Genomic DNA, 26,238 nt, shown 5'->3' on the forward strand with positions numbered 1-26,238 from the left:
AAGTGAGCACTATACACATTGTATTCTGTCTTGTAATTGAAATCAATATATTTGAAAATGTAGAAAACATCCAAAAATATTTAAATAAATGGTATTCTATTATTGTTTAACAGTGTGATTAATCGCACGATTAACCGTGATTACTTTTTTTTAATCATGCGATTAATCACAATTAATTTTTTAAATATTTGACAGCCCTAGCATTTTTGTCTTCCTCCAAATGATGAGCTTATTATCACGGTCAGAATCAAGATACCACACCTGAAGGACCAGTGGTCTGGTCAAGAAAGGGAAATCTTATATGTTCTTAGCTCAGGGTAAATTCACCACAGCTGAAAATAGTCTCCCCATTGACACTCTCTGGACCTCCTTTTGCTGCAGTTGGTCACATTTTTTTAGAAGAAAATATCCCAGAGCCATTGGGGAAGGGATGCCACATTTTGCAATGTCTCCTTCGGGGATCTCAGGGGTGATGCTAGGAGATTCTGTTGAGCATGCTCAAATTAGTTCAGTTCTGTAAATCGCTTTGTCTACCCTCCCAGCCCCTAAATGGACAATACGTCAGCCAAGGAAGAATTTTAAAATGACCAAAGGTGTGTTATTTTTCTGACTTTCTATTCCTTCATCCATTCAGAGAGAATCATTTATACTATCCATTGGTCTCACTAGGGAGAGTTCGGAGAGGTGGAGGCCAAATGTTGCCATAAATATCTCTTACAGATAATTTCCGAAACTGGACTGTTGGGCAAAGATCACGCAGCATTGCCAACAGTCACAGTTGTACTGCAAGTTTGTAGTGTTTGATGTTTCTCTTGAAGCTCCAGCTTCTGAGTCAAATGATTACATGAGAACCTCAGCCTTAAAAAAAAAAAAAAAAAAAAGTTTATAGCCCTCATGGTTGCAGAGAAAAACTTGAAAACATTAACCTTAAAAGTTCCAAAACCAGGAAGCAAATAAAATAACCCCAATTATTTTATTAAAAAATATCTCATTCTCTGAGGATCTTGTATCAAGCTTTTTGAATGCTTGGGGTTGCCTGAGCTCCCTTCTCTCAACTTATTCCTATGAGAGTTACTTTAGTCAGCAATAGATTAACTCCCAATTCCTGCAAAATCATAGGTGATCAGGATGGTGGTGGGATAGGAGAATGGAGGGAAATGAAAACATAAGGATTTGAGGCATTAGAAGTGGAGGTCATTTGCATGAACTTTTGGTTAACTCTGCAACTGTCAGCTGTTTCACTAAAGTTGAGGAGATTGTGTAGGAGGAGTGGGGTGACATCTGTGATAAATCAATTTTTGGATACTTCTGCTGGAGAGGCAGGATCTATGGTCTGCTGGGATTGCATAACAACAAAAGACACTGACTATTTTGGCTGAATTGGGCCCTTAAAGTGTCAACAAAATTTTATGCTGTTCAAAAAATTAATAATTCCCCCCTTGGATGTAGGGTGAAGGCCAACAACTTGTCCATACTGCTGCCACAGAAAGCTTCTCTGTGTATTTGCATTAGGTTCATTCACTCTTCAGAGTGAATGAGATGTGCATTGGGATCTGCATGAGGCATATATTCAATTATTTGCATTTTTAAAGGGAGATTTTTTTTTAAATATTGATTCAACATACAATAAAAAGTACTTGGGGCACTGAGAAGTTACATAACCTAGCCCTATGCTCCTTTAATTTGAATGTGGATACAGTAAGTATTTATTGTTTGGAAAATCATTTCCTGAACATATTAAGCAGATCCAATTTAATGTTTTGATTTGTATGGAAACTTTCAGACAGAAGAAAAATGGCCTTCAAAAACTTACATCTTAGAAAACTATTCATCTGGCAGCTGCTAAGCTAGGCTAGTGTTTATGTTGACCTCAGTACTTTTACTCCAAGCATTATGTTATTAGCTGTTCCAAGTAGCCTTGAATTATCAAGATAGGGTTAGTCTTTACAAGTCACATTTTTGTGAAGTGGCTATTGAGGACAATCTTTGCTGTCAGATAAATGTTTTTAAAGGAAGAATTACTATTTAAATTGATGTCCCTTCACAGCAGAATAGGAGTCCTAGCTCCTGTTAATTTCAGGATGGAACTCTGTAGTATTATCTAAAGAAAGCATAAAAGTCTTTCAGATTTATTTTAAATAGCACCTACTTAATAACATCTTTTTTCATGAAAAAGCAGGGGGGAAAAAGCTATGGAGAATGAGGACTGTTTTATTATGCCTTCTGTGGACTATTAATGTGTTACCATCTATTCAGCTTTGTTGATGAAATTTTAATTTTGTCCTTGCTTGAGCATAATGTAAGGTTTGTATAAACTGCAGCTCACTAAGCTGACAAAAAGGCCCTTTTAGAATGAACAATTGGGAGCTCATTTTATTTCTAGAGGACATTTAAAATAACTTATGAATGAGAGTTGTCAGACATGAAATGCTGTATTAATTAAATCTTTTTCTAGTCCTTTTGCTTCTCCAGCTATACCAATCCTTTAGAAAAAAAAATACATGGCCACCTTAATTATAGAGGAGAAGACAAAAAGTATCCTTCACATTCCTTCGCCTGAATAAGAATAAGAACTCAATTCATCTAAATAATAACCCTATTAGCTGCTTAACTCAACAGTATACATGGGAAAATTTTCAACACAGAATGTAAGAAAGTGTTGATTGGGTGGATCGTTTTCAATGTTTTGTTCTTCTGATGTTCAAAATGATAATTTTAAGTGAATCTGATCTGTCAGGGTTAGCAGCTTTGTACAATTTATGACTTATGACAAAAGTGTTGTGTTCATATACACATTAATGCTTTCTTTGTCTTTTAAAACACAGCAACAATACCATTCAAAAATAGATGACTTGATTGAAGAAACTGTTAAAGAAATTATTTCACTTCTCGTTTCAAAGGTAAACATATTTAGATTTTGATTGGTAGTAGAATGGCAAACACATTTTAAATCACGGGCTGTGAGAAATGTCCTTAGAATGCATTTCATTCTATATTTTCTACAATGTGATTGGACAAATATGATTTTTAAATATCGATCACCCAATTTATCACAAATGTTACAGAATTAAATTGGTAAGACCCTCATCCGGAGAAAGTTTTCTGAGTAGTTTGCTAATCAGAGTAGTTTTTCTTTTGTTTATATTGCAGCTCCTTCATGACTACTGGCAGCCAGTAGCACCAACACCTCTGAGTATATTAACATTGTATCTCTGAGTACGTTAACATTGTCTTTATTAATTGTGTCTTTATTTCCTTGCTTGTTTCATTGTGCACATAAAGAAAACTTTCTGTCCACTTTTAAATACTGTTTAAATCACTTTTCAATTTAGAAATGGGCCACACAAAAAATCTGAATAACATTTTTGTTCACTTTTCCTTTATCCTAAATACTTAGAGGATGTTTTTAAGTGCAGCAAGATTAAATAATATTTTTATTATTGTAGCACCACTTAGGATCCTAAAGTGCTTCACAAAATACACAGTAGGAGGGGGGAAAAACCCTCAACCACAGACAGGTCCACGAACAGTAAAGAAAACAGCAAATAGTATTGGGAAAGTATGTAGCTTTTAAAATAAATGTTCTCCTGTTTTAAATACAACATCTGTGCACTTTAAAGAGCTAATGCATACCAGAGGTGTCAGCTTTTCAAGATTAGGATAAAAGATTTATAAGTATATGGTGCCTTAATTGATTAATGAGGAACCAAGAAAGAATACTATACAGACCTCCATTATGACTTTGTCTTCTATTGCTCACAACTTCCTGAAATTTTTTCCCTTTTAACCAATATCTCTCATACTTGGGCATAAGCCAAAGATGGACTTTTTTTGGAAATTTGAGCAAAATTTGTTCACCCATGGTTGGATTATGTGAAGGCACAAAAATATATATTTTTTTCTTTTTTAAAGAGATTTAAATATTTTGGATGCATACATAATTTTAAAATGGCTGAACTTTACAAGTGGAAGCATTACATGAAGTTAGTCCTCACTGAGGACTCATCTCTCCGGTAAATGTTTGTATGTAAAGAGAGAGAGAGAGAGAGAGAACTCCTATAAAAGTAATTCTTCTTTAAATTAAAGTGTATTTAATATTTGCGACTAAGTGGTGGGCATATAGAATAGAATCAGAAGCAGTATTTGTTGTGGACATATGGAAGGAGAGTTCTGAGTAACGTAGCCAATCAAAGCAGAAAAATTTGCAAAAGCAGTGTTTATTTTAAAGAAAGTTTATTGAGGCTGCAGGCAGCACAACTGGATTCTGCGAGTTGTTCTTCATTGGATTATACTTCCGTTCTGAAATGAACTGATGACCAAAAGTATGCCAATGAAGTAGTCATTTGAAGCTGATGGGGAATTGAAACCTCTACCGTTGTGTCTACATTAGGCTTTTTTGGGATAACTCCCACTATGCACTGTCATTGGTGTATCTCCACCAGCAGTAGCAATGATGGGAGCACTAGTGTAGACGGGGCACAGGCATATTTACCACTATATCATTGATGCCATTGATACATTGATGGTAATGCAGCAGCAGGTGATTTCCTTTAAAAAGTTTAGTGTAGACAAGCTATAAAAGGGTAATGTAGTACCCCGGAGAAGAAGGAAAGAAGACCTCTCATTAACATTTTTTCTGTAACGTCTTACAAGATATTCAAGGCCACTGCCTCAGGCTTCATCTATAAAGAGAATAAGCTATTATATAAAAATACATTTATTATTATAGTGAGCAAATATGACATGAGAAATTCTTAAAATAATGGAAAGAGTATTGGATTTATGCGTAAGAAGAAAATTTGCTTTAGTAAGAAAGTTCGTTCTAAGTTTGAAAGTTAAATATTTAACTACTTTTCATTTTAAAACATTTGATGCACTAGCACGATATTTATTCCTGGAAACTATGTTTAAAATATTCTAGCATGAAAGTATTTAAAACATTGTGGAATTTAGAGTTGTTCATTCCTTTATTTATACTCATTACAGAAGTTTGAAATAAGATTTTCTTTCCCACAGATTTTGTCTTTTTGTCGTTGACAAATTACTTGCTATTTTGATGGGGCAGAAATTAACATAGCTGGTTTTCTTTACCAAGAGTTTCTATTTACATTGTACCTTTTGATGCCAAAACAGAAGCATAATTGATAATATTCCCACAGCTATGAAAATAATGTTAGCTTACAGGAAAGTAAGCTGAGAACAGTGACTATTTATTCTCTCTCTAGTTTCTTAACAGTGTTGACGTGGTTTAAGGGGCATGCATACACACCACTAGACATTTGGATCCCAATTTTTAGCTACTCTTTCACGAAACCTGAATCTCTGTACATAAATAGTGTACTTGGGAATGTAATAACCCAACCTGCATGAACAAATATCCATTTTCATGCGCAAATAGGGGTTTTTGCAAGGCAAGTAGGTGACCCCCAAAATGTTGCTTGTGCACTAGTGGAGATTCTCTAACACAACAGGTTGGTTAATTATTATTTCTTGTCTTCAAGATGCAAAACTCTATATAAGTGCTAAATATTACTATCATTATTTCATTTTAGTTTTACAGCTCCAGTTCAGCAAAACATTTAACAGTTAGGTTGCTGGTGTGTTGAGGCCACTGCTGACCAACACTGTCTGTTATTTCTTGGTTTATACTTAGATTGTAAACTTTTTAGGGCAGGAACTGTCTTTTTGTTCTATATTTGTATAGCTCCTTGTCCATGACTGATGCGACTATAATACAACAAATAATAATAAATAAATAAATAACCAACTTCATGTAAATCATTTGTATGTAAGAATGGATTTAAGCACATACTTAAGTGCTTGCTGAATCAGGGCCTATATAAGGTCAAACTTGCAGCATAACCTGTTTGCTAATGTCCTGTGAATGTAACTTGTACATTTTACTTTCTTAGCTTTTTTTTTTTAGCTCATGGGTTAAACTCATATAGTATAACCTAATGGAGATTGCTACGGTGGAACCTCTGCCAGGTGGCTAGGTTGCAATCACACAAAGTAGCCTCAACTTTAGTATCAAAGCAGTAGCATAAGTATCCAGCCACCTCATCATAAGTGTATATCACAAGCCAGGAAAGGGACATGGCATGGGCAGTTAGGGGATCTTCTGATTCATTGGTTCTTCTTCGAGTGGTTGTTCATGTCCATTCAAAGTAGGTGTGCGCGCACCGCGTGCACGCTAGCCAGAAGATTTTCCCTAGCAGCGTCCATAGGGTCGGCCCGGGCTCCCCCTGGAGTGGCGCCACCGCAGCGCCCTATAAAGGGGTCCGCTGACCCTCCACCCCCTCAGTTCCTTCTTACTGCCGGTGACATCTAGCTGGAACTTCTCTTGCGCATAGCAAGTCGGCAGTGTCCTATCCTTACCGTTTAGTCGGTGTATAAAGTTGTATTATAGTTAGCTGATTAGTTCTCTGTACTTAGTTCTTAGTAGTTGGGGGGTTCCCCCCCGAGTTTTCGTCACCCGCTGGGGCATGCTTTGAACCCCGGGTTCAAACTTTGCAAGGATTGCGGGAAATTCATGCCAAAGAGTGACCTGCACTCTGCGTGTTTAAGGTGCCTCGGAGAGAGCCACCAAAAGGACCGGTGCTCTATCTGTAGAGGCTTCCGCCCGCGAACTCTCAAGGACAGGGCTCAAAGACTTAGAGTCCTCCTGATGGAGGCGGCCCTACAGCCACCCTTGGACCCGGAACCGGCCGAGGCGGTGCCCAGCATGTCTTCTTCAGTGCAGAGCGCCCCGGCACCGGCATCAGGACTTAGGGCCCAGCCCAAGTCGTCAAAGACCCGGCACCGGATGGAGTCGGGTCATAGGAAGTCAGCCTCAGGGCAGCACCGCTCGCCTACACCGGTGTCCGCCAAGAGGAGGAAGCCGGTGAGGGATAGGTCACCCCACCAGGATCCGAGGCCGACACCATCCGTGACTGCAAGCGGACAGGCCAGGCTACAGCCCTCGGCAGTTCCGTCGACTCCCGCACCGCAGAGAGGGCGGTCGAGTCCGGACCGGCCTAATTCCCCAGACCTTAGTGGCGACTTACGCCCCCCCCTTCGACGCCGGAGGTGTTCAAGGCAGCCTCAGATCTGATGGGACACTCGGCGCCGGCCTCCCCACACCACAAGGAGTTGCCTACGGTGGTCCGTCCCCCAGTGCAGTCTAAGGGCAAGCTGGCCATGCTGTCGCCTCCCTCACCGCACCACGAGGACGGCACCGGACCAGACGAAAGGCCCACCGCTGCCTCCGCACTGCTCTCCATCGGCACCGGGTGCTGCTCCCCCCAGGTCCTCATACTCAGAGACCTCAGACTCAGAGGCAGACTCCTATCGCTCCAGCCGGTCGCAGAGCAGGAGATCGGTGTCAGGGGCGAGCCACCACCGTTACCCGCAGTGGCAGCAACAATGGCAGCCGCCCTCGCAGTGGCCGTTTTGGACTCCCTGGGCCTACCACCAGTCGGTAGGCCAGGCGTTCGGCTCTCGATCAAGGTCGGCCTCGGTGGCCCCGGCGTAGCTGCCTCCTCCACCGGCACCGTCGCCGGGCGGGGTGTGCCATTTCCAAGTTCAGCACCCCCTAGCAGGACAGCGGCACCGGCAGCAGCTTCAGGTCAGGCTCCGCAGGCGCCACATGATACGCCAAGCCGCTCACTGGCGACCCCGGTACCGGTCGCGGTGCCGCAGTTAGACTCGGAACTGGCACCACAACCACAGTACCGTGTGCCGCAGGACCCTGAGGGACTGCATGCACCGCAGGAAGGGCCACTCCATGTACCCTCCTCGTCGTCCTCCCCAGACGAAGCGGTCTCGGGCATGGCTGGGCACCGGCCCTTGAGGACACTCGTATCCTCCAGCAATTGCTCTGGCGAGCAGCTCAGAGCCTCGCGATCCAGGCGGAGGAAATCGAGGTGGATGCGGACCCTGTAGTAGACATTCTGGCCCCCTCAGGGCCATCCAGGGTGGACCTCCTGCTGATAAAGACTATAGCGGATACGTCCCGCACCCTATGGCAAACGCCAGCCTCATTGGCCCCTACTGCCAAGAGGACGGAGCAGCGCTATTTTGTCCCCTCTAAAGGGCACGAACACCTGTACACCCACCCCACCCCCCGGACTCCCTGGTAGTGGATGCGGCCAACCAGTGGGAGCGTCAGGGGTTTCAAGGGTCGACGCCAAAGAACAGGGACGCGAAAAGACTCGAGCTCTTTGGTAGAAAGGTGTACTCCACGGGGGGCCTACAACTCCGCATTGCCAACCAACAGGCAATTGTAAGCCGATATGGTCACAACACGTGTTCGGCCATGTCGAAGCTTACGGAGCTCCTTCCCCAGGACTCGAGGTCAGAGTTTTCGGCCCTAGTGGAGGAGGGCAAACTGATCTCCCGAGCCTCCCTCCAGGCCGCCTTAGATGCGGTGGACTCAGCCTCGCGCACCCTGGCCACGGGCCTGGTCATGCAGCGGGGAGCCTGGCTCCAGGTCTCGAGCCTGCCCTATGAGGTCCAGCAGACGATTCAAGACCTCCCCTTCGAGGGGCAGCTGCTATTTTCAGAGAAAACGGACAAACGTCTGCACAGCTTAAAGACTCGAGGGCCACGCTCCGCTCGCTGGGCTTGCATACCCCTGCGACCCAGCGCAGACAGTTTAGGCCGCAGATGGCCCCCTGCCCGTACCAGCCACAGACTCTCCAGGAGCCGGGGCACAGGCGGGGCAGAAATGGCAGGAGGCGTCACCAACACCACCCCTCCGGCCAGGTATTGGGTCAATCGAGACCACCATCAGGGCCTAGACCCCCTATTTGATGGTACGGTCGAGGGAGACCTACCAATCGAGACTCTGGATCCTTCCACCCCTACCTTTGGGTCACGTCTGTCCCCCTTCTACCGTGCCTGGTCCCAAATCACGTCGGACAAATGGGTGCTCCGCACGGTAGAGAGGGGATATTCTATCCAGTTCTCCTCCCTTCCGCCCCACCAACCCCCCTCCCTGTCCCTCTTCAGGGACCCATCTCACGAGCATCTTCTAACTCAAGAAGTGCAGTCCCTCACGGAGGCGGGGGCGGTGGAGGAAGTTCCTCGGGAGCTCAGGGGCAAAGGCTTCTACTCCCGATATTTCCTAATACCGAAGGTGAAAGGGGGCCTAAGGCCCATCCTAGACCTGTGGCGGCTGAACAAGTTTGTACGGAAACTCAAGTTCCGCATGGTCTCCCTGTCCTCGATTATTCCCTCCCTGGATCCAGGAGATTGGTATGCCGCCCTCGACTTAAAGGACGCCTATTTCCACTTTGCCATAATTCCCCGACACCGTCGGTACCTCAGGTTCGTCATGGCTGATGCCCATCTGCAGTTCACAATGCTCCCGTTCGGCCTGTCAGCCGCTCCCAGGGTCTTCACGAAGTGCATGGCAGTCGTGGCCGCCTTCCTGCGCAGGCGGGGCATCCAGGTATTCCCCTACCTGGACGACTGGCTCATAAAGGGCCGCTCCAAAGAGCAGGTAGAGACACAGGTGTCGTTCATCAGGCAGACCTTTCTCGACCTCAGCCTCCTCTTGAACGAGGCCAAGTCCACCTTGTCTCCGGCACAACGCATAGAGTTCATAGGAGCAGTTCTGGACTCCACTCACGCCAAAGCGTATGTGCCGGAATCCAGGTTCCGTGCAATTTCCGAGCTTATCCTTGGACTGCGCCGCGCCCCGGTAACCACGGCGCGAGTGTGCCTCCAGCTGTTGGGCCCCATGGCAACGTGCACCTATGTGGTGGTCCACGCCAGACTCCGGCTTCGTCCGCTACAGTCCTGGTTAGCAACAGTTTATCGCCCGGCCAGGGACCCCCTGGACTCAATGGTGTCCATTCCCTGTTTGGTGCTAAGCTCGCTGCGATGGTGGCTCAACCCGCGGGAAGTCTGCATGAGTGTCCCCTTCGCTGCCCCGCAGCCCTCCCTCTCCCTGGTGACAGACGCCTTGGATTGAAGTTGGGGAGCGCACCTGGGTCACCTCAAGACGCAGGGCTTGTGGTCGCCGGAGGACCTCGAGTTGCATATCCATGTCAGGGAGCTGAGAGCGGTCCGCCTGGCGTGTCTAACCTTCTGGTCCCACCTGGCCGGCAGATGTGTTTCAGTCCTCTCGGACAACACGGCGACAGTTTTCTATATCAACAAACAGGGGGGTGCACGCTCCTCTCCCCTGTGCAGGGAAGCCCTCGCGCTGTGGGATTTCTGCGTTCTCAATGCCACCCACCTGACGGCGTTCTACCTTCCGGGGGAGCAGAATGGTCTGGCAGACACCCTCAGCCGCTCGTTCCGGGGTCACGAGTGGTCCCTTCGGCGGGATGTGGCGCGCTCAATTTTCCAGCTCTGGGGCTTTCCCCGGTTAGACCTGTTTGCTTCGAGGGAAAACAGGAAGTGCCGATGGTTCTGCTCCCTCTTGGGCCGCAGTCAAGGGTCTCTGTCGGACGCCTTTCTACAGTCTTGGGCGGTCAGTCTGCTCTATGCCTTCCCTCATTTCCCCCTGGTACACAGGGTACTTTTGAAGATTCGCAGGGACCACGCGAGGGTAATCCTGATAGCTCCAGCGTGGCCGCGCCAGCATTGGTACACGTCACTCCTGCACATGTCAGTTCAGGCGCCCCTGGCGCTGCCCCTGCTGCCGGACCTGATCACGCAGAACCGGGGCTCCCTCCGCCATCCGAACCTCGAATCCCTTCATCTCACTGCCAGGATGCTCCATGGCTGAACCCGGTGGAGTTGCAGTGCTCCCAGCAGGTCAGGCAGGTGCTGCTAGGTATCAGGAAACCGTCTACTAGGGCCACCTACCTGGCAAAATGGAAGTGCTTCTCCATATGGTCGGGTCAGCGGGGTCACGACCCGCTGGGGGTCCCAATCCCCGTTGTCCTAGACTATTTGCTTCACCTAAGACATCTGGGCCTCTCCCTTTCCTCCATTCGTGTTCACTTGGCGGCCATATCTGCCTTTCATCCGGGAGACCGGGGGTGCCTCGGTGTTTGCAAACCCGCTGGTTGGGCGTTTCCTCAAGGGTATGGACAGGCTTTTCCCGCATGTTCGTCAGCCGACCCCTGCCTGGGACCTGAATCTGGTCCTCTCCGTCCTCTCAGGGCTTCCCTTTGAGCCTCTGGCTTCGTGCTCCCTGCTGTATCTGTCATACAAGACCACCTTCCTGGTGGCGATCACCTCGGCCAGAAGGGTGTCGGAGCTTCAGGTGTTAACATCTGAGCCCTCGTACACTGTCTTCTACAAGGACAAGGTCCAACTTAGACCTCACCCTTTCTACCTAAGGTCGTTTCTCAGTTCCACATGGGCCAAGATATATTTCTCCCGGTGTTTTATCCGAAACCACACTCCTCCAGTGAGGAGCGGAGGCTACATTCCCTGGATGTCCGCAGGGCCTTGGCTTTTTACATAGAGCGTACCAAGCCCTTCAGATGCTCGACTCAGCTCTTCGTCACTGTGGCGGAGAGGATGAAGGGGCTCCCGGTCTCCTCTCAGCGCATCTCTTCGTGGATCGTGACCTGCATCCGGGAATGCTACCGTATAGCTAAGACCCCTGTCCCTCCGGTCACGGCCCACTCCACTAGGGCCCAGGCCTCCTCTGTGGCGTTCCTGGCTCAGGTCCCGACTCAGGAGATTTGTAGAGCGGCCACGTGGTCTTCCATCCACACATTCTCGGCTCACTACGCCATCACGCAACAGGTGAGGGATGACGCAGCCTTCAGTCATGCAGTTCTCCAGTCAGTAGTGATCTCCGACCCCTCCTCTTAAGGTTAGGCTTGTTAGTCACCTACTTTGAATGGACATGAACAACCACTCGAAGAAGAAAAAATGGTTACCCACCTTTTGGTAACTGTTGTTCTTCGAGATGTGTTGTTCATGTCCATTCCAACACCCACCCTCCTACCCCTCTGTCGGAGAGCTGGCAAGAAGGAACTGAGGGGGTGGAGGGTCGGTGGGCCCCTTTATAGGGTGCCGCGGTGGCGCCACTCCAGGGGGCACCCGGGCCGACCCTATGGACACTGCTAGGGAAAATCTTCCGGCTGGCGTGCACACGGCGTGCGCACACCTACTTTGCATGGACATGAACAACACATCTCGAAGAACAACAGTTACCAAAAGGTAGGTAACTGTTTTTTTTACAGACTCCCTCCAATTAACTTCCTGGAGCCCTGGAAGAAGATAAAGATACTGTCTACCCTTCCAGGCAGCAAACCCTTGCAGGACAGCAGCTGTAACACTTGCCTACCTTTTGCAGGGGTGACTCTTCAGCAGAGGACAAGAAGCTTGCACCAGTTTTGCTGAATATAGCCCCATCATTCCTAACCCTGGTACATACTCCCAAACAAAAATTACATTCAAATGGATTTAAGGTTGAGAGTGCATATTTACTTTCTTTTAAATTTAACCTTCACTCTTGAGATTTTCTTGGTATATAAAGCAGTTTTTTCCAGGGGGGATAATTACAATGTCTCTGTCATTTATTTAACCCCAATTTACTGATGTGTACTTTCAATCTTAGCTCCATCTTAACATATTTTTGGCTGGGAATTTCCTTAGGTTTTTTTTAATTCTTAAAAGTCTCATATATGAACATGAAACAAGAAACACAAAGAGAATGTGCCATTTGATTTTTCCGATTATTTGAAGGTATGAAATATGAATCTTAAATCATTGTTTTCAAGAAGACTGAGGCTATAGGTTGCGCACAGTTAAGGCTACCTCCTTTAAAAATAGCCACAGCCTGCTATTGTTTCCAGTTTGATTGAAAGAGAGATGTGCTCAGGAAAAATAGTCACCTCAAACTCTCAGGAGGCAAAGAACACCACTGTGAGGAGCCGGTGAATCACTACCCTGCACTTAAGCAGGGAGGAGTTTGGCTGGCTGGCCGAGAGAAGAAGGCAATGCTTTCTGGTTTAGGGGAGGAGTAGAGTAATACTCACTGGGAATAAGGGGTTTTAAAAGGTCAGCTGGGCCTGGTCCCTTCCCTCTTCACTCAGAACAGGCTGGGCAGCACCCACCCTCCCTCCCTAATTAGGTCACAAATATGCCAGGTGTTTAGTTATATCTGCTGTGGGCATTACGCTAGCCACCCCACTAAGGAGGGCTGGGAAGGAATTTTTTCCTTCCCACCATATTGGCCAGGTGCAGTGGGGGGGTTTTCACCTTCCTCGCAGCAGATTCAGGTAGGCTCTGTTCATGCATGGCATGATGGGCGGTAGGCCATATGTTGCAACTCTTTATTTAAGTGTATAGCGGATGTTCAGTGCAGGTACTCCATAAATTAAGGCACAAAAGAACAAAAAAATGGCTTGGAAAATGAATTAAAGAGAGGTGCTTGGTAATTGAGTAAGCCAGGGGCAGTTGGAGACTCCTTTGATTGGTATAGCAGGGAGCAAACCCCCCCATCATTATAGTCCACCTTAACCCTTCTTATGAGAGGGGGAGTCAGTAAGGCCCAGACAAGGGAATTGCTGGAGGGACCTGGATGAAAAGGGCGGGCGGGAGGAGAGCTGGTGCTGGTGAAAGGCCCCCTGCCCTACCCCCAAAAGTGGCTGGAGTTGGTAAGGTCCCGGCAGGGAATCTGCTGGAGGGACATAAATTTTGCACCTGCACTGCACACATTTTATCCACCGGGTTAGTCCCAGACATCTGTCTAATAATAAAGTTGCAGCCTGATTAAACCCATATCTAACGTCTCTTGTCATTCCTATCTTTAGGAACAATTATTTTAATATAGCTAATATGCACAAGATTTCAATTGAGTATAAACTATGTGAGAAGTTTGAAGTCTATGTTGTTCCATTTTGAAGGTAATATGAGACACAGAAAAGGTCCAAAACAGGTAGCTCAATTTCTTAAAGTCAGATTTTTAATTAATGTTGTCCCTAACCTATTTAATGGGTTTACTTATAAATTCTTTAAAAAATAATTCTATATTGTAAAAGAAAGTGTTGTAATTTTGGGAAGGATATGCTGTATTTTTCATATATAACAAAGATGTTGAATCCCCTTTTTTAAGTGCAAAACTTATCCTTAATTATGGAACAGCGACCAACATCTCCATAATGTGGAGATGGGCTGCCTTTCATGATTTTCCAGCAACAGTCATCCTGACAGCATAACCTGGCAAATCTTGACCTAAGATTACCTACTTCTTGCAGTTAGATATGAAGGGAATTTTTAGATACATTTTACTGCAGCATTGATACTGTTAGAGGATGCTGAAGCCTAGGAAATTGTGGGGGAAGCAATCTTTTTCGTGACTGGCTGATCACTGAAAGCTTAACTATCTCTTCCTAGTGGAATACAGAGCTTAGATGCCCAGTGACATCAGCAAATTGTATTGCTTGCTTCCATTCCAAGGGACAAAGACTGAAGATTCAAAGCATAGTTGATAAATCATTGTTATTCTTGGTCAGCAAGAACCAACAGCTGTCGTTATAACATCCATATTCTTTTATATTCTGGATCCAAAGATGGTATTAATCAATCACACTATTTTGAGTTATCACCAGTGTATTATATTTTTGACAGGGAAGTAAACCTTGTTGATTAGAATATTTACCTTTTACTAATTGCTTTTATCTGTAACGATTTCCTACAGAAATGAAAAGGATGCTGATACCTTTTTATTTCAATGAGATTTCACGTAGTAACAATTAAATTGCTAATTTCACAAAGATTTACCATGCTAAAATGTTAAACAAATCACATGAATAATACAGAGCAGTGAAACAAAGCAATCTCAGTGTCTCATCCTGACAACCCCAGAAGACCTGAAAATGCAAAGTATACTCAGAAGTATTTATATAGTCCCTCAGGTCTATGTAGAGAGATCACAGGAAACAGCTAAAGACACAATCACCAGCCTCATATCTAAGCCCTGTATTTAACTGGATTTCTTTGGGATTTCAATGCATTATTTTAATATACTGGTTTTAATAACATGTTAGTGCTCAAAACACGGGCCTGGTGTTTGTTTCTGAGATCAGTCCCTCCAGCAATGGGTCTTTTCAGAATAATATTGACTAACATTTTGCAGAAAGAATCCTTCTGAATAAGATGAGTGTTGTAAGAGTACTGCAGTGTGAAAGCAATGGTTACTCACTGGCATGTAATAGCAAGGCAGAGAACTGGCATCCCATGCAAGGCCAGGACCCTGATTATACCCAGAGCAGAGAAAAATACAACTTCCATCCCCTCCAGTAGCCCAATGCATTTGTAATCCAACTACAGCTCTTGGATCCTACAGTGATGATAAATCATTTATAAATGTGAATGAATAGATTAGGTGATGAGTGTCATTGTGCACTTACTCTTGCTCTTTGAACTGTTGGGAGCAGGTTTCATTGTAAGGTGATGCTCTCAGTTTCTCATAGGGAGAAGGGAAGGTGACACTGTTGTGACACCGTGATACTGCCCATTAACAGCATGCCAGATGGAATTTTGTCCTGTCCTCACACTCATAAAGAGCTACTCCTTGGTTCTGAGAATGAGTATTTAGGCAGCAGACAGTTACTTTTTACAACATTCTTTACGTATGTCATGAGGCAATTAACATATGACCAGTGAGCATGCACGTATGCAATAATTAACCAGTAATGGAGCTACATTGTGTGTGTATTCTTTTCTCAGCAATTGTTACATTTTCTTTTTTTCTTGTACGTGATGTCATAAATGACATTATCAAAGAAATCTAATACACGAAGGTGGAGGGTTTGTTTAGTTTGGTTTAAGTTATTTTTTTCATAACCTATGTCAACATTATGCCTGAAATTTGCATGCAGGACTCAGTGTTTGGTAAAGGTGGCCTTATACTATGAGTGGCCATGGCACTCATAGAATCACAGGTGCCAGATCCACCTGGTTTATGGTCTCTTTCCAATTGCAGAGTAGAGCAAAGTGATCATAGTACGTCCAAGATTCAGGCCTTATATTTTTGGATTCTTAACTGATTCTTCAGTAGCAGTTCGGTAATGAAGACTGTTCCTAGAGCAGTGCTGACGTAATCAGTGATGCTAATACACAAACCAGTGAAATCAGCTTTGGTTAATTTCATCTGCCTTTTAAACATTAGAAAAATATTGCATGTCAGGACATTTAAACTTAACCGTTGCACTTGATCCTTAATTCCTACCACCATGCCATTTTAAAAACAATTTCCAACAGCAGCATGAATGAAGTTCCCATGGCTGCCCATAACTTTCTACTTCCTATTGTGCCACATTCTGAAATGTGGTCTTAAAAAATAATAAAAGTGTTTTTCTGTTTCTGAATAAATGTATAATGGGTGCATGCATTTTTTAAGCACACGTTCTGGAGGTAATAAAGTGGTACAAGACAGAAAGCCGTTCTTTAGAAGCGGGGTTTTGTTTTTTGTTTGTTTGGTTGGTTGATTTGCTTTTCCCCCCTATTTCTGAGTTGTTTTAAGCAATTGGAAGTAGTGACTTCCATCAGTTTTGTTTATAGATGAAACTGAGAAACTAAGTACTTCCTATGACTTCAGCTCTTTGAGAGATGGAGAAAATGGTCAGATTTTCAGGCTACAGTGTTCTGTTACAGAGTGCAAACAGGAGAAGGTATTCACTTTCCCATCCTTAATAATAACATGGCACTGTATATATATATATATTTATACTGTGTCTTTGTGTAGTTTGTTTCAGTGTTAGAAGGTGTGCTGTCTAAACTATCAAGGTATGATGAAGGCACATTCTTCTCATCAATACTTTCATTCACTGTAAGTATATGAATTGTTAACCAACTATTAATTTTAAAACTACATATAATCCTAATAATTATCACTTACAGTATTTGTTTCTTATTTTTAATTTTTTTAAAGGTGAAAGCAGCTGCAAAATATGTTGATGTTCCTGTAAGTATGACTTTTTTTAAAAATTCACTTGTTTCTAGTATTAGGCACAATCTACAAATAGAAGTAGTTTTTCTTAGTTTACATTTTTCATTGTTGTCATTATGATCTCTCATAGAGGTTCACTACAGCTTTACACAGAGTAGTTAAACAGTCATCACAACCCTTAGAGGGCATCTCATTTCCCTCTCGCAACAGCTAACTCTCAAAGCAAAGCTTAGAAAGGTTATTCTCAATGCACTTTTTCAGTTGTGGGAAGACAGAGAATTGTAACCTAGGAACTCAATCATAGGGGACATTTCATCATTTTGAAATGATATATTGTTTGTACAAGTATGATCAGTTACATTTAAACAATTGGATACTGTATGTACAAGCATCATCCTCAGGTATCACTGTTGATAAATTCCTTACTTGTAAACAAAAGCCTGATCCTACAACCTTTATTCAGATGAGTAACCCTTATTTATGCCTGCAGCTCTGTTGGTGCTACATGCAACATACATGAGTAAGGGTTACGTATGTGAATAAGGGATGTTGGTTAAGCTCTTTTTAATGTAGAAACAAAAGTCAGCTGCTCTATTTATTGTCCATTAAATATATTTTAAATATTTTTTCAAAACAAGCATAAAAGTTATCTGAGAAACATAATAAGAAGTGTGATTAGCCTAATATTAATAATATCTCTTTTAAAATGGTATGTCCTTATTGATGCTTACAAGAAATAAGAAATACAAGTTACAGAAGAATTGCAAATATATCTGAAGTTGCAGGTAGAAATCCTTTAAACAGTTTTATACCCCAAAAACCTAATGCCTACAAGTCCCTTTGTACAATAATTCATAAAATTAAAAAACAAATTCCCCTCCCCCCCCAAAAAAAAAACAGAAAGCCTCAATAAAAGGAAAAGCCTTACCACACTTGTGGAACTGTTTTAGGTTACTTCATTACCTTTGTCTTATATTTCTGCCTAACTTGCACATACTGTAACAAATTATGACATTTCTCTCTTAATATTATTTCTTGGTGTTTGTTTTGTTTGGCTGGTGTTTTCTTTTTCTGAATCTTAGAACTACCCCCTATGTTTTATCAAAAACATGCAACTTGTCTTCCATTCAAAATGATGACCTCAGACCAAATCCAGATTAAACACCATTTATGCTGGCAATATTTCATGCTTGGGGAATGCCCAAATAAAATCTTTGGAAAGGTACTTCAGAAGCTAAACAAATGCCTGTGGAAGATGTCTTTAAAAAATTAGAAATTCATAGACTTCTGTTAGATCAAATGAAAAGAGCTCCTATTTATTTAGACTAGATATGGAAAAGAGATTTCAAAAGCTCTCAGCATTGGCCTAACTCTGCTCTCATTGAAGTCAATGGTAAAACTCTCATTGACTTCAATTTGAGTAGAGTGGGGCCAAGACTGAGCACTTTTGAATCCCGCTCTTCATGTTCAGAATGTGATTGGTTAAAAAAGTGGCATGAGGCTTACAAGGCAGCCAGAAATGCTGCTTTACGGTTGATGTAGTTTCAAATATATAATAAATTGAATTCTATTTGGGATCCAAATTCTCCCCCCATCCTCCACAGTCACAAAGAAACCAAGATGCAGCTGAACCAGTGTGGTTCCAGTGGGTCACAGGGTAGGGCCAGGATTTGCACCCTAAGGTGACTCTATACTGCTAGGTGTGGGGGATGAACTGAGGGAAGAGCCACAAGTGAGTCCATTGGATTCCCCACTCCCTGGGTCAGATTGACCCACTATCATCCTACACGAGGCAGGAGCAGCTCGGACTACTGCAGCCTCTAGGGGAATCTACATGGCAGAACATAAATCTCTCCGTTGTAGTGCTACATCTTTTATAGATGCCACAGGAATTACTTCTGATCAAATGTCTTGCAGTGAGGGTGATATGTAAAGCTCAGAATGGCCATTTAGTCACCTCAGCGTCTGTGCGAGCACTGCAGCTGAAGGAAAGGGAAATCTTTGAAAAGGGACAATACGTGTGGAAGGAGGACGTTTTAAAGAATACTGGGTAGTTTGCCAGCAGGGAGTTTGTCACGCCAGGAAAGCCAGCGAGGAGGCTGCTGTAATCCCCAGGAGTCTTGAAGGATTAATGAGGGGAGGCATTTATAGAGGGGCCTTCCCCTCACCAATTAGCGAGCCTTGGTTCTATACCACCCCTTTCTGGTCCTCACAGGGTGTAAGAGCTGTGTGGCCTGAGCATACAGTGATCTTTCAATGCTATCCTTGGGGGCTATTGCAGGCAACTGTAAATTTGAGCAGCCCCGAGGCTTCTCTAACGTACACCAATGGCCAAATCAGTCTCCAGAAGTGCAGGGACTGGGGGAGCACAAATGCAGCATGAAAACACCTTTGTCACCTTTCACCCTTAGGGCCAGTGCTGATCACAGCAAAGCTAGACCTCTCTCTTGAATGGTTCACCACTTTCAGAAGATGACCAGATGCTGCTTGACAACCTCAAGTACCTGCCTTTCAGGCCTGCGGTTGTATGACCTCATTTTGGGGAGTCGATGTATCAATCTGTGCTTTCATTTTAAAAAAAAATCTAGTACGTTAGGTTGCAAGGATTGCTCTGAAAATGTGACTGATCATTAGGGCCCCAAATCAGGAACGTATCCCTGTTGAGGATAATGCTTAAACATGTGCCTCACTTTGATCATATACATAAGCCCAACTGAAGTCATTAGTGCTGTTCTGAATAGGGGCCTAGGGTTGAGTGTCTCAGGACAAGAGTTCAAATGTTGTGAACTATGCACGTCCCCCCAGAACAATAAACTAGGCTATGCCTCTTCTGCAGCATGAGGCTGGTGGTGACCTGAGGATTCCCCTCCACCTTTATCATTTCATACACATACGTTTATATTAGCAGTGGTGTTTGGGTTGTTTAGCCCATTTAGTTGACCCTCCCCCCAAAATCCTAAGACTGGCCGTGTACCTAGTGATGCACATGGGAAGCTGCTGCCGCCAGTATATCAGGATGGAGGCAGACCCGTTGGTCTGCAGTTAAAGCTATCCAGAACAGCAGAACAGAAAAAGCCAGAGAGAAGCATGAGCGAAGAAACCAGTTCATGGTAAAAACATGTGGCCAGATCTGCTCGACATGCGGATGTATCTGCGGATCCCTCATTGGTGTATGTTCATACAAGAAGACTCACTGAAACAAACTGACACTCATATGTCAGCTACGATGGGATACGCCAAGAAAACAGCACAACACGCCACACGCAGTGATGGGATCACAGCAGATAGAGGTTGGGGGTCCCAAAATTTGTTGAATAGGCCTACCCTACATACCAACTCTGGCCTACTAGAGTTGACTGGAACTGGATATGTTTGGGTTATGAATTTAAAGGTACATACTTATATCTGCTGTTTAGCATCTTAAATTGGTAGAGAGTATTAACAAAGCTAGTAATAAGACTCCAGCAATGATAAATCAGTGCAACATTTTACTTTCCCAGCTTGTGCTCCATTATATAGTCAGACACTGAGTTTACTGAACGTTCAGGTTTCCTTTCAACGTACATAATAGAATAACATGCCAGTCAAACTGAACACTTAGCAATAGGTGCTGTTTTGCAGTCTTTTTCTGCACTGCTTCACATTGTCTTAAGAAATTAGACACAATGTTCTTCCTTTTGCTTTGGTATTTAAACTAAGTGAAAGTAGTTTATAATCTATTGTGTGGGTAACGAGTTGGCCCCTTTCAGGCATTTACTAAATTTGCAGAGTCTAACAGCTGAGTTGCAGTTGTAAAGAAAGAGCTGAGAAATCCAGAGATGCAGTGATAGCCTAGAAGCCTCTCTTCCAGATGTTCCTTTACTTGTTCCTTGTCTTTAGCATTTCTGCTACTACTCACCCTATTTTCTGTGGTCCAGTCTCCAACCTTCAGTTCTTTCCTATGTGACACATTGAGGTCCAAATACTAAACTATATATTTAGTTGTCTTTGAAATTTGTGTAAGCAGCTAATCAAGCACTCTTTGAGGTCAGTATATTATTATGATGCCTATATGGTTTTTGTTTGTTTTATTGTACCTCTTGCATATGTGGATTGTAGCTGCTTTGGGATGCTAAAATATCTGACTCCCTGTTTGTGATAAAGTTGTTGGTCTTTGACATTAAGGCAGCATTAAGAATTGTTAGCAAAATAATTCTGCATTCTCTCCTGTACATCACTGATGTGCTGAGGTCTTAACTTCTAGCTTTGAGTTGTACATCTTCAGCAATCTCCTGATTGCCAATCTGTTCTTCCAGTCATTCAGCTTTTCAAGGATAAAATATAACCCAACCAAGCCCTTTTCATTCATACCTGCCATGAACCATCTCCTGCTTTTTCCACTCCTGCTTAAATCAACAACTACAAAAATTATTCTCTCCATTTTAGAAAGCCTTTTTTGAAGGAGTGGGGAGGGAGCATCTTGTCACAGGGAATTTGCATTTGGAAGCATTGAACATGTTTAGTATGTGGCTTTTACAAAGAAACAGTTATGGGTCATGGGCATGGCATCAGTGCACTAGCTAAAGCAACAGCAAAAAGATGTGCTGAAAGCCCTGGACTGAGAATAGTAACAGCACTGATAGCAGTTTCTTCTTCTTCAAGTGCTTGCTTATATCGATTCCAATTAGGTGTGCACGCGCTGCGTGCACAATTGTCGGAGAATTTTTACCCTAGCAACACCCAGTGGGTCGGCTGTGGAGCCCCCTGGAGTGGTGCCTTAATGGTGCTGGATATATACCCCAGCCTACCCAGAGCCTCCTCTGTTCCTTCTTACCATAAGAACATAAGTGATCTCTCTCCTGCCATCCATCTCCATCCTCTGACGAACAGAGCCTAGGGACACCATTCTTACCCATTCTGGCTAATTGCCATTTATGGACTTAGCCTCCATGAATTTATCCAGTCCCCTTTTAAACATTGTTATAGTCCTAGCCTTCACAACCTCCTCAGGTAAGGAGTTCCACAAGTTGACTGTGCGCTGCGTGAAGAAGAACTTCCTTTTATTTGTTTTAAACCTGCTACCACCCGTGACAGTCGTTGGAACTGTGGAGCGCAGCATAGCTGTCCTCCACTCTCCCTAGCTTTTGCTTCCCAGTTTTAGATCGTTGTTCTAGTTGTTATAATATATATAGTTAATACAGTGTAAATAGTGTTATAGATATAAAGTTAGGCTTGTAGTTAAGTTTAGCAGGTTGGAAGGGATCCTCCCCCTTCCTCCCTGCTGCTGCCCAAGGCTCCGCATTTTAAGCCGTGTTCAACCTGCTCAAAGCCTATGCCAATCGGAGACCCCCACGACTTTTGGCTGAAGTGTCTCGGGGAGTCTCACCAGGCCGAGAAGTGTACGATCTATAAAGCGTTCAGACCTCGAGCCAAAAAGGAGCGGGACTTTAGGCTCAAGCAGCTCCTTTTGGAGGTGGCCCTGAGCCCGGATCCCCTATCGGCACGCCAAGTTCCAGCACCGAGCGCGTCGGTGCGCAGTGCCCCGGCAGTGGCTTCAGGTACAGCACCGCGGGGAGACTCGGATAGAGGCCCGCGGCACCGGACTGCTCCAGCACCACGTCCAGTGCAAATGGCTCAGTGCCATTCCCTGTCTCCAGGACAGAAGAGACTGCGCAAGCCGGAGGTGACTGTCTTGCAGCAACAGGCGCTGGCACCTCCTTTGCTAACCTCAGAGTCGCATCCGGCACCGAAGCGACCGAAGGTACAAGCGCTGATATCAGCACCGTTGACTCCGGCACCGAGGGAGGAGCCATTGAGTCTGGTGCGCACTGGCTCCCCGACCCGGACCGTGGTTGAGCCCCAGCTTCCATCGACACCGAAGACATTTGCGACAGCGAGAGACCTCATTGCCCTCACAAAGCCGGCACCGGCACAGACTGTGGCACCGCCTCTGACTTCTGTTATACTGTCTAGGGGCAAGCCTACCCTAATACATCTGCCATCTCCTAGCATGGAGACGCAGCATCGCTCCCGATCCTGGCACCATTCACAGTCCCAACACAGTCCCAACACCAGTCGTACTCACGGCACCGGTCGTACTCGCAGCCCCGGTCCACCTCTCGGCATAACTCCGGGCTGCGGTACCATTCGGACTCCCAACGTCGCTCCCAGCACCGATCGCAATGCCGATCGCCTTCCCAAAATCGATCCCGGCACCGCTCCCACAGACGTTCGTCATCGCGATCCAGGTCTGGATCCCGGTACCGGGTCGATCTCAATCCTGGTACCACTCCCCGACGCCTCGCCACCATCTCTCTCCAGCGTTCCGGTACTGGTCCGCACCGCGCCCCGGAGAGTTGACACAGACACGCTCCGCAGCACCTTGGTCCTTGTGCTCCGCCTCACGGTCGTCGCAGTCTGAGGGTACTTCGCACTCAGCCTACCCAGCTTCAGGCCAGAGCAAGGATAATGTGGGTCAATGGCATGATGAAGGCCAAGACCTTAATCAGGATCCTGCACAATGGTCCTTGTGGGCATACCAGCAAGCCCAAGGAGTTCCGTCAGGGGCCTCCCACTCAACCCATTCAGAACCTCGGGTACCAGAAGCCACCATAAGTCATCCCCATCTGGGGGGTATGGAAGAGGCTGCACCTACCCCAACACAGGCCCCATACCCCAGTGTAGCGGATCCTGGGCAACAGGACTCCTCGCTACACGATCCGCCACAGGACCCTCTGGACCCTGTGGCATCTTTGTCATCTTCTCCAGATGAGGCAGTGGCGGGGACAACAGCCTTGGGTCCTCCCCCGATAGACCTTCGTGCCCACCAAGTCCTTTTACGTAAGGTGGCACATAATGTGGACCTCCAAGTGGAGGAGGTAGTGGGACTGGAGGACCCAGTGGTGGACATCCTTTCAGCGGAGGCCCTGTCCCGAGTAGCGTTGCCCATCATCCACGTCATCCAGACCAACGCCAAGACAATATCTCAGACCCCCGCCTCTATCCCACCGACGGCCAGAGGGAGATAGAGAAAATACTTTGTCCCCTCCAAGGAGTCTGAGTACCTTTATACTCACCCTCAGCCATGTTCATTAGTGGTGTCCTCGGTGAATGCAAGGGAATGGCATGGTCAACAGACCCCAGCGCCCAAATCAAAAGATGCCAGGTGTCTAGATTGGTTTGGGCGCAAAATTTATTCGGCGGGGGGTTTTCAGCTCAGGGTCGCAAACCAACAAGCACTCCTGAGCTGGTATTGCTATAACTTGTGGAACTCCATGGGGAAATTTCAGGAGTTAATTCCGCGGGAGTCCAGGGACAAGTTTGGGGCTTTAGTGGAGGAAGGCAAAAAGGTGGCTAGGACCTCCTTACAGGCCTCCTTAGATGCAGCAGACTCTGCAGCTAGGACCCTGGCATCGGGCATAGCCAGGCGACGCATCTCCTGGTTGCAGGTATCTGGCCTGCCACCAGAGCTGCAACAGATCCTGCAAGACCTGCCATTTGATGGGCAGGGCCTGTTCTCAGACAAGACGGACTCTAGATTACAGAGCCTGAAAGATTCTAGGGTTATCATGCGCTCCCTGAGTATGCACACCCCGGTGACTCAGCACAAGCCTTTTAAGCCGCAGCCTCAAAGGTTTTACCCTCCCCCTCATCCGAGGCAGGACTTCTATAGAAGACGCGGACGAGGTGGTAGAAAGAAATCCAACGGCCACCAACCTGGTCAGAACCAAGGCCCTCCCAAACCATCGGCGGGGCCTAAGCAAAACTCGTGAAGGTGCGCCCGAGGATGGCGTATTAGTGATCACCCAGAATCCTTCCCCTCCATTTTGAGATTCTCTCTCCCATTTCCACCGTGTGTGGTCCCGTATAATTTCAGACTGGTGGGTTCTTCGCACGGTGGAAAATGGATATTCTCTCCAGTTTTCTTTCTCCCCTCCTTCCCATCCTCCCTCCCCATCCCTCTTCAGGGACCCCTCTCATGAGCAACTCCTTATACAGAAGGTCCAAACGCTCCTGTCCATAGGAGCGATCGAGGAGGTTCCAATGGAGCTAAGGGGCAGGGGTTTTTACTCCCGCTACTTCCTATCCCCAAGGCCAAGGGTAGGCTTCGACCCACCCTAGGTCTGCGCAGACTCAACAAATTCATGGTAAAGTTGAAGTTCCGTATGGTTTCACTGAGGACCATTATTCCTTCCCTGGATCCTGGGGACTGGTACGCCGCCCTCAACACGAAGGACACATACTTCCACATAGTGATTTACCTGCCACACAGGCACTTCCTTCGCTTTGTGGTCAATCACGAACACTATCAATTCGCTGTCCTTCCCTTCGGCCTGTCCACGGCTCCCAGGGTGTTCACCAAGTGTATGGCTGTCGTAGCAGCCTACTTTCGTCAACGGATCCAGGTGTTTCCGTATCTCGACGACTGACTCATTCGAGGCCAAACCAGGGACCAAATTCAATCCCATGTTCTATTCGCCCTAAGCACGTTCTGCTGGCTGGGTCTCCTGCTCAACACAACGGAAAGCTGACTCTGGAACCAACCCAGAGAATAGAGTTTATCGGGGCAGTCCTGGACTCCAGACTCACCCTCGCTCTCCTGCCGGATGCACGCTTTCAGTCGATGGTGAGCATCATTGGCAGCCTCCTAAACTTTCCTACTTTCACGGTAAAGACGTGCCTCGGCCTTCTGGGGCACATGGCTTCGTGCATTTATGTAACCAGGCATGCCAGACTTCGGCTTCGCATGCTTCAGGACTGGTTATCAACAGCATATCGACCAGGTCGAGACAGCCTGAGCATGGTGGTCACTGTCCCGGAATCGGTTTTGACTTCCCTCCGTTGGTGGCTGGACCCCACATCGGTGTGCAACGGGGTACCATTTCACACCCCACAACCCTCCTTGTACCTGGTCACAGACACATCATCTCTGGGATGGGGTGCCCACCTCGGGGAGCTCCAAACACAGGGCCTGTGGACCACATCCAATCTGACTCTGCATATCAATGTACGAGAACTGATGGCAGTACGCCTAGCGTGTCAAGCATTTCACGAGCACCTACATGGCCGTTGTGTGGCAGTCCTCACAGACACCACCACGGCCATATTCTACATCAACAAGGAAGGGGAAGCCCGGTCGTCCCCCCTGTGCCAGGAGGCCTTTCACCTGTGGGAATTCTGCATAGTCCACTCGATACATCTGATGGCGTCGTTTCTCCCAGGGGTCCAGAGCACGCTGGCAGACTGCCTCAGCAGGTCCTTCCAGCCTCACAAGTGGTCGATTCGTCCAGATATCATCCACTCCATCTTCCTGAGGTGGGGGTTTCCCCAGGTCGACCTATTTGTCTCGCGCATCAATTGGAAGTGCCAAGTGTTCTGTTCTCTCCAGGCGCACTCTCAGGTTTCCC

At 45.9% G+C, this 26,238-nt stretch overlaps 1 protein-coding gene across 13 annotated transcripts in view; it reads left to right on the forward strand.

Moving 5' to 3' along the window:
• The window catches only part of CADPS2 (calcium dependent secretion activator 2), a 548,645-nt gene that overhangs the window by 482,022 nt on the left and 40,385 nt on the right, over positions 1-26,238 (forward strand). For all 13 annotated transcript variants that reach the window (XM_045031264.1, XM_045031306.1, XM_045031338.1 and 10 more), the window contains 3 exons: positions 2,826-2,900; positions 16,649-16,732; positions 16,835-16,867. In XM_045031264.1, the coding sequence (XP_044887199.1) occupies positions 2,826-2,900; positions 16,649-16,732; positions 16,835-16,867 (192 nt within the window). The remainder of the gene's footprint in view (positions 1-2,825; positions 2,901-16,648; positions 16,733-16,834; positions 16,868-26,238) is intronic.

The sequence above is a fragment of the Mauremys mutica genome, chromosome 1 (genome assembly GCF_020497125.1).
Source record: "Mauremys mutica isolate MM-2020 ecotype Southern chromosome 1, ASM2049712v1, whole genome shotgun sequence".
NCBI lineage: Eukaryota > Metazoa > Chordata > Testudines > Geoemydidae > Mauremys > Mauremys mutica.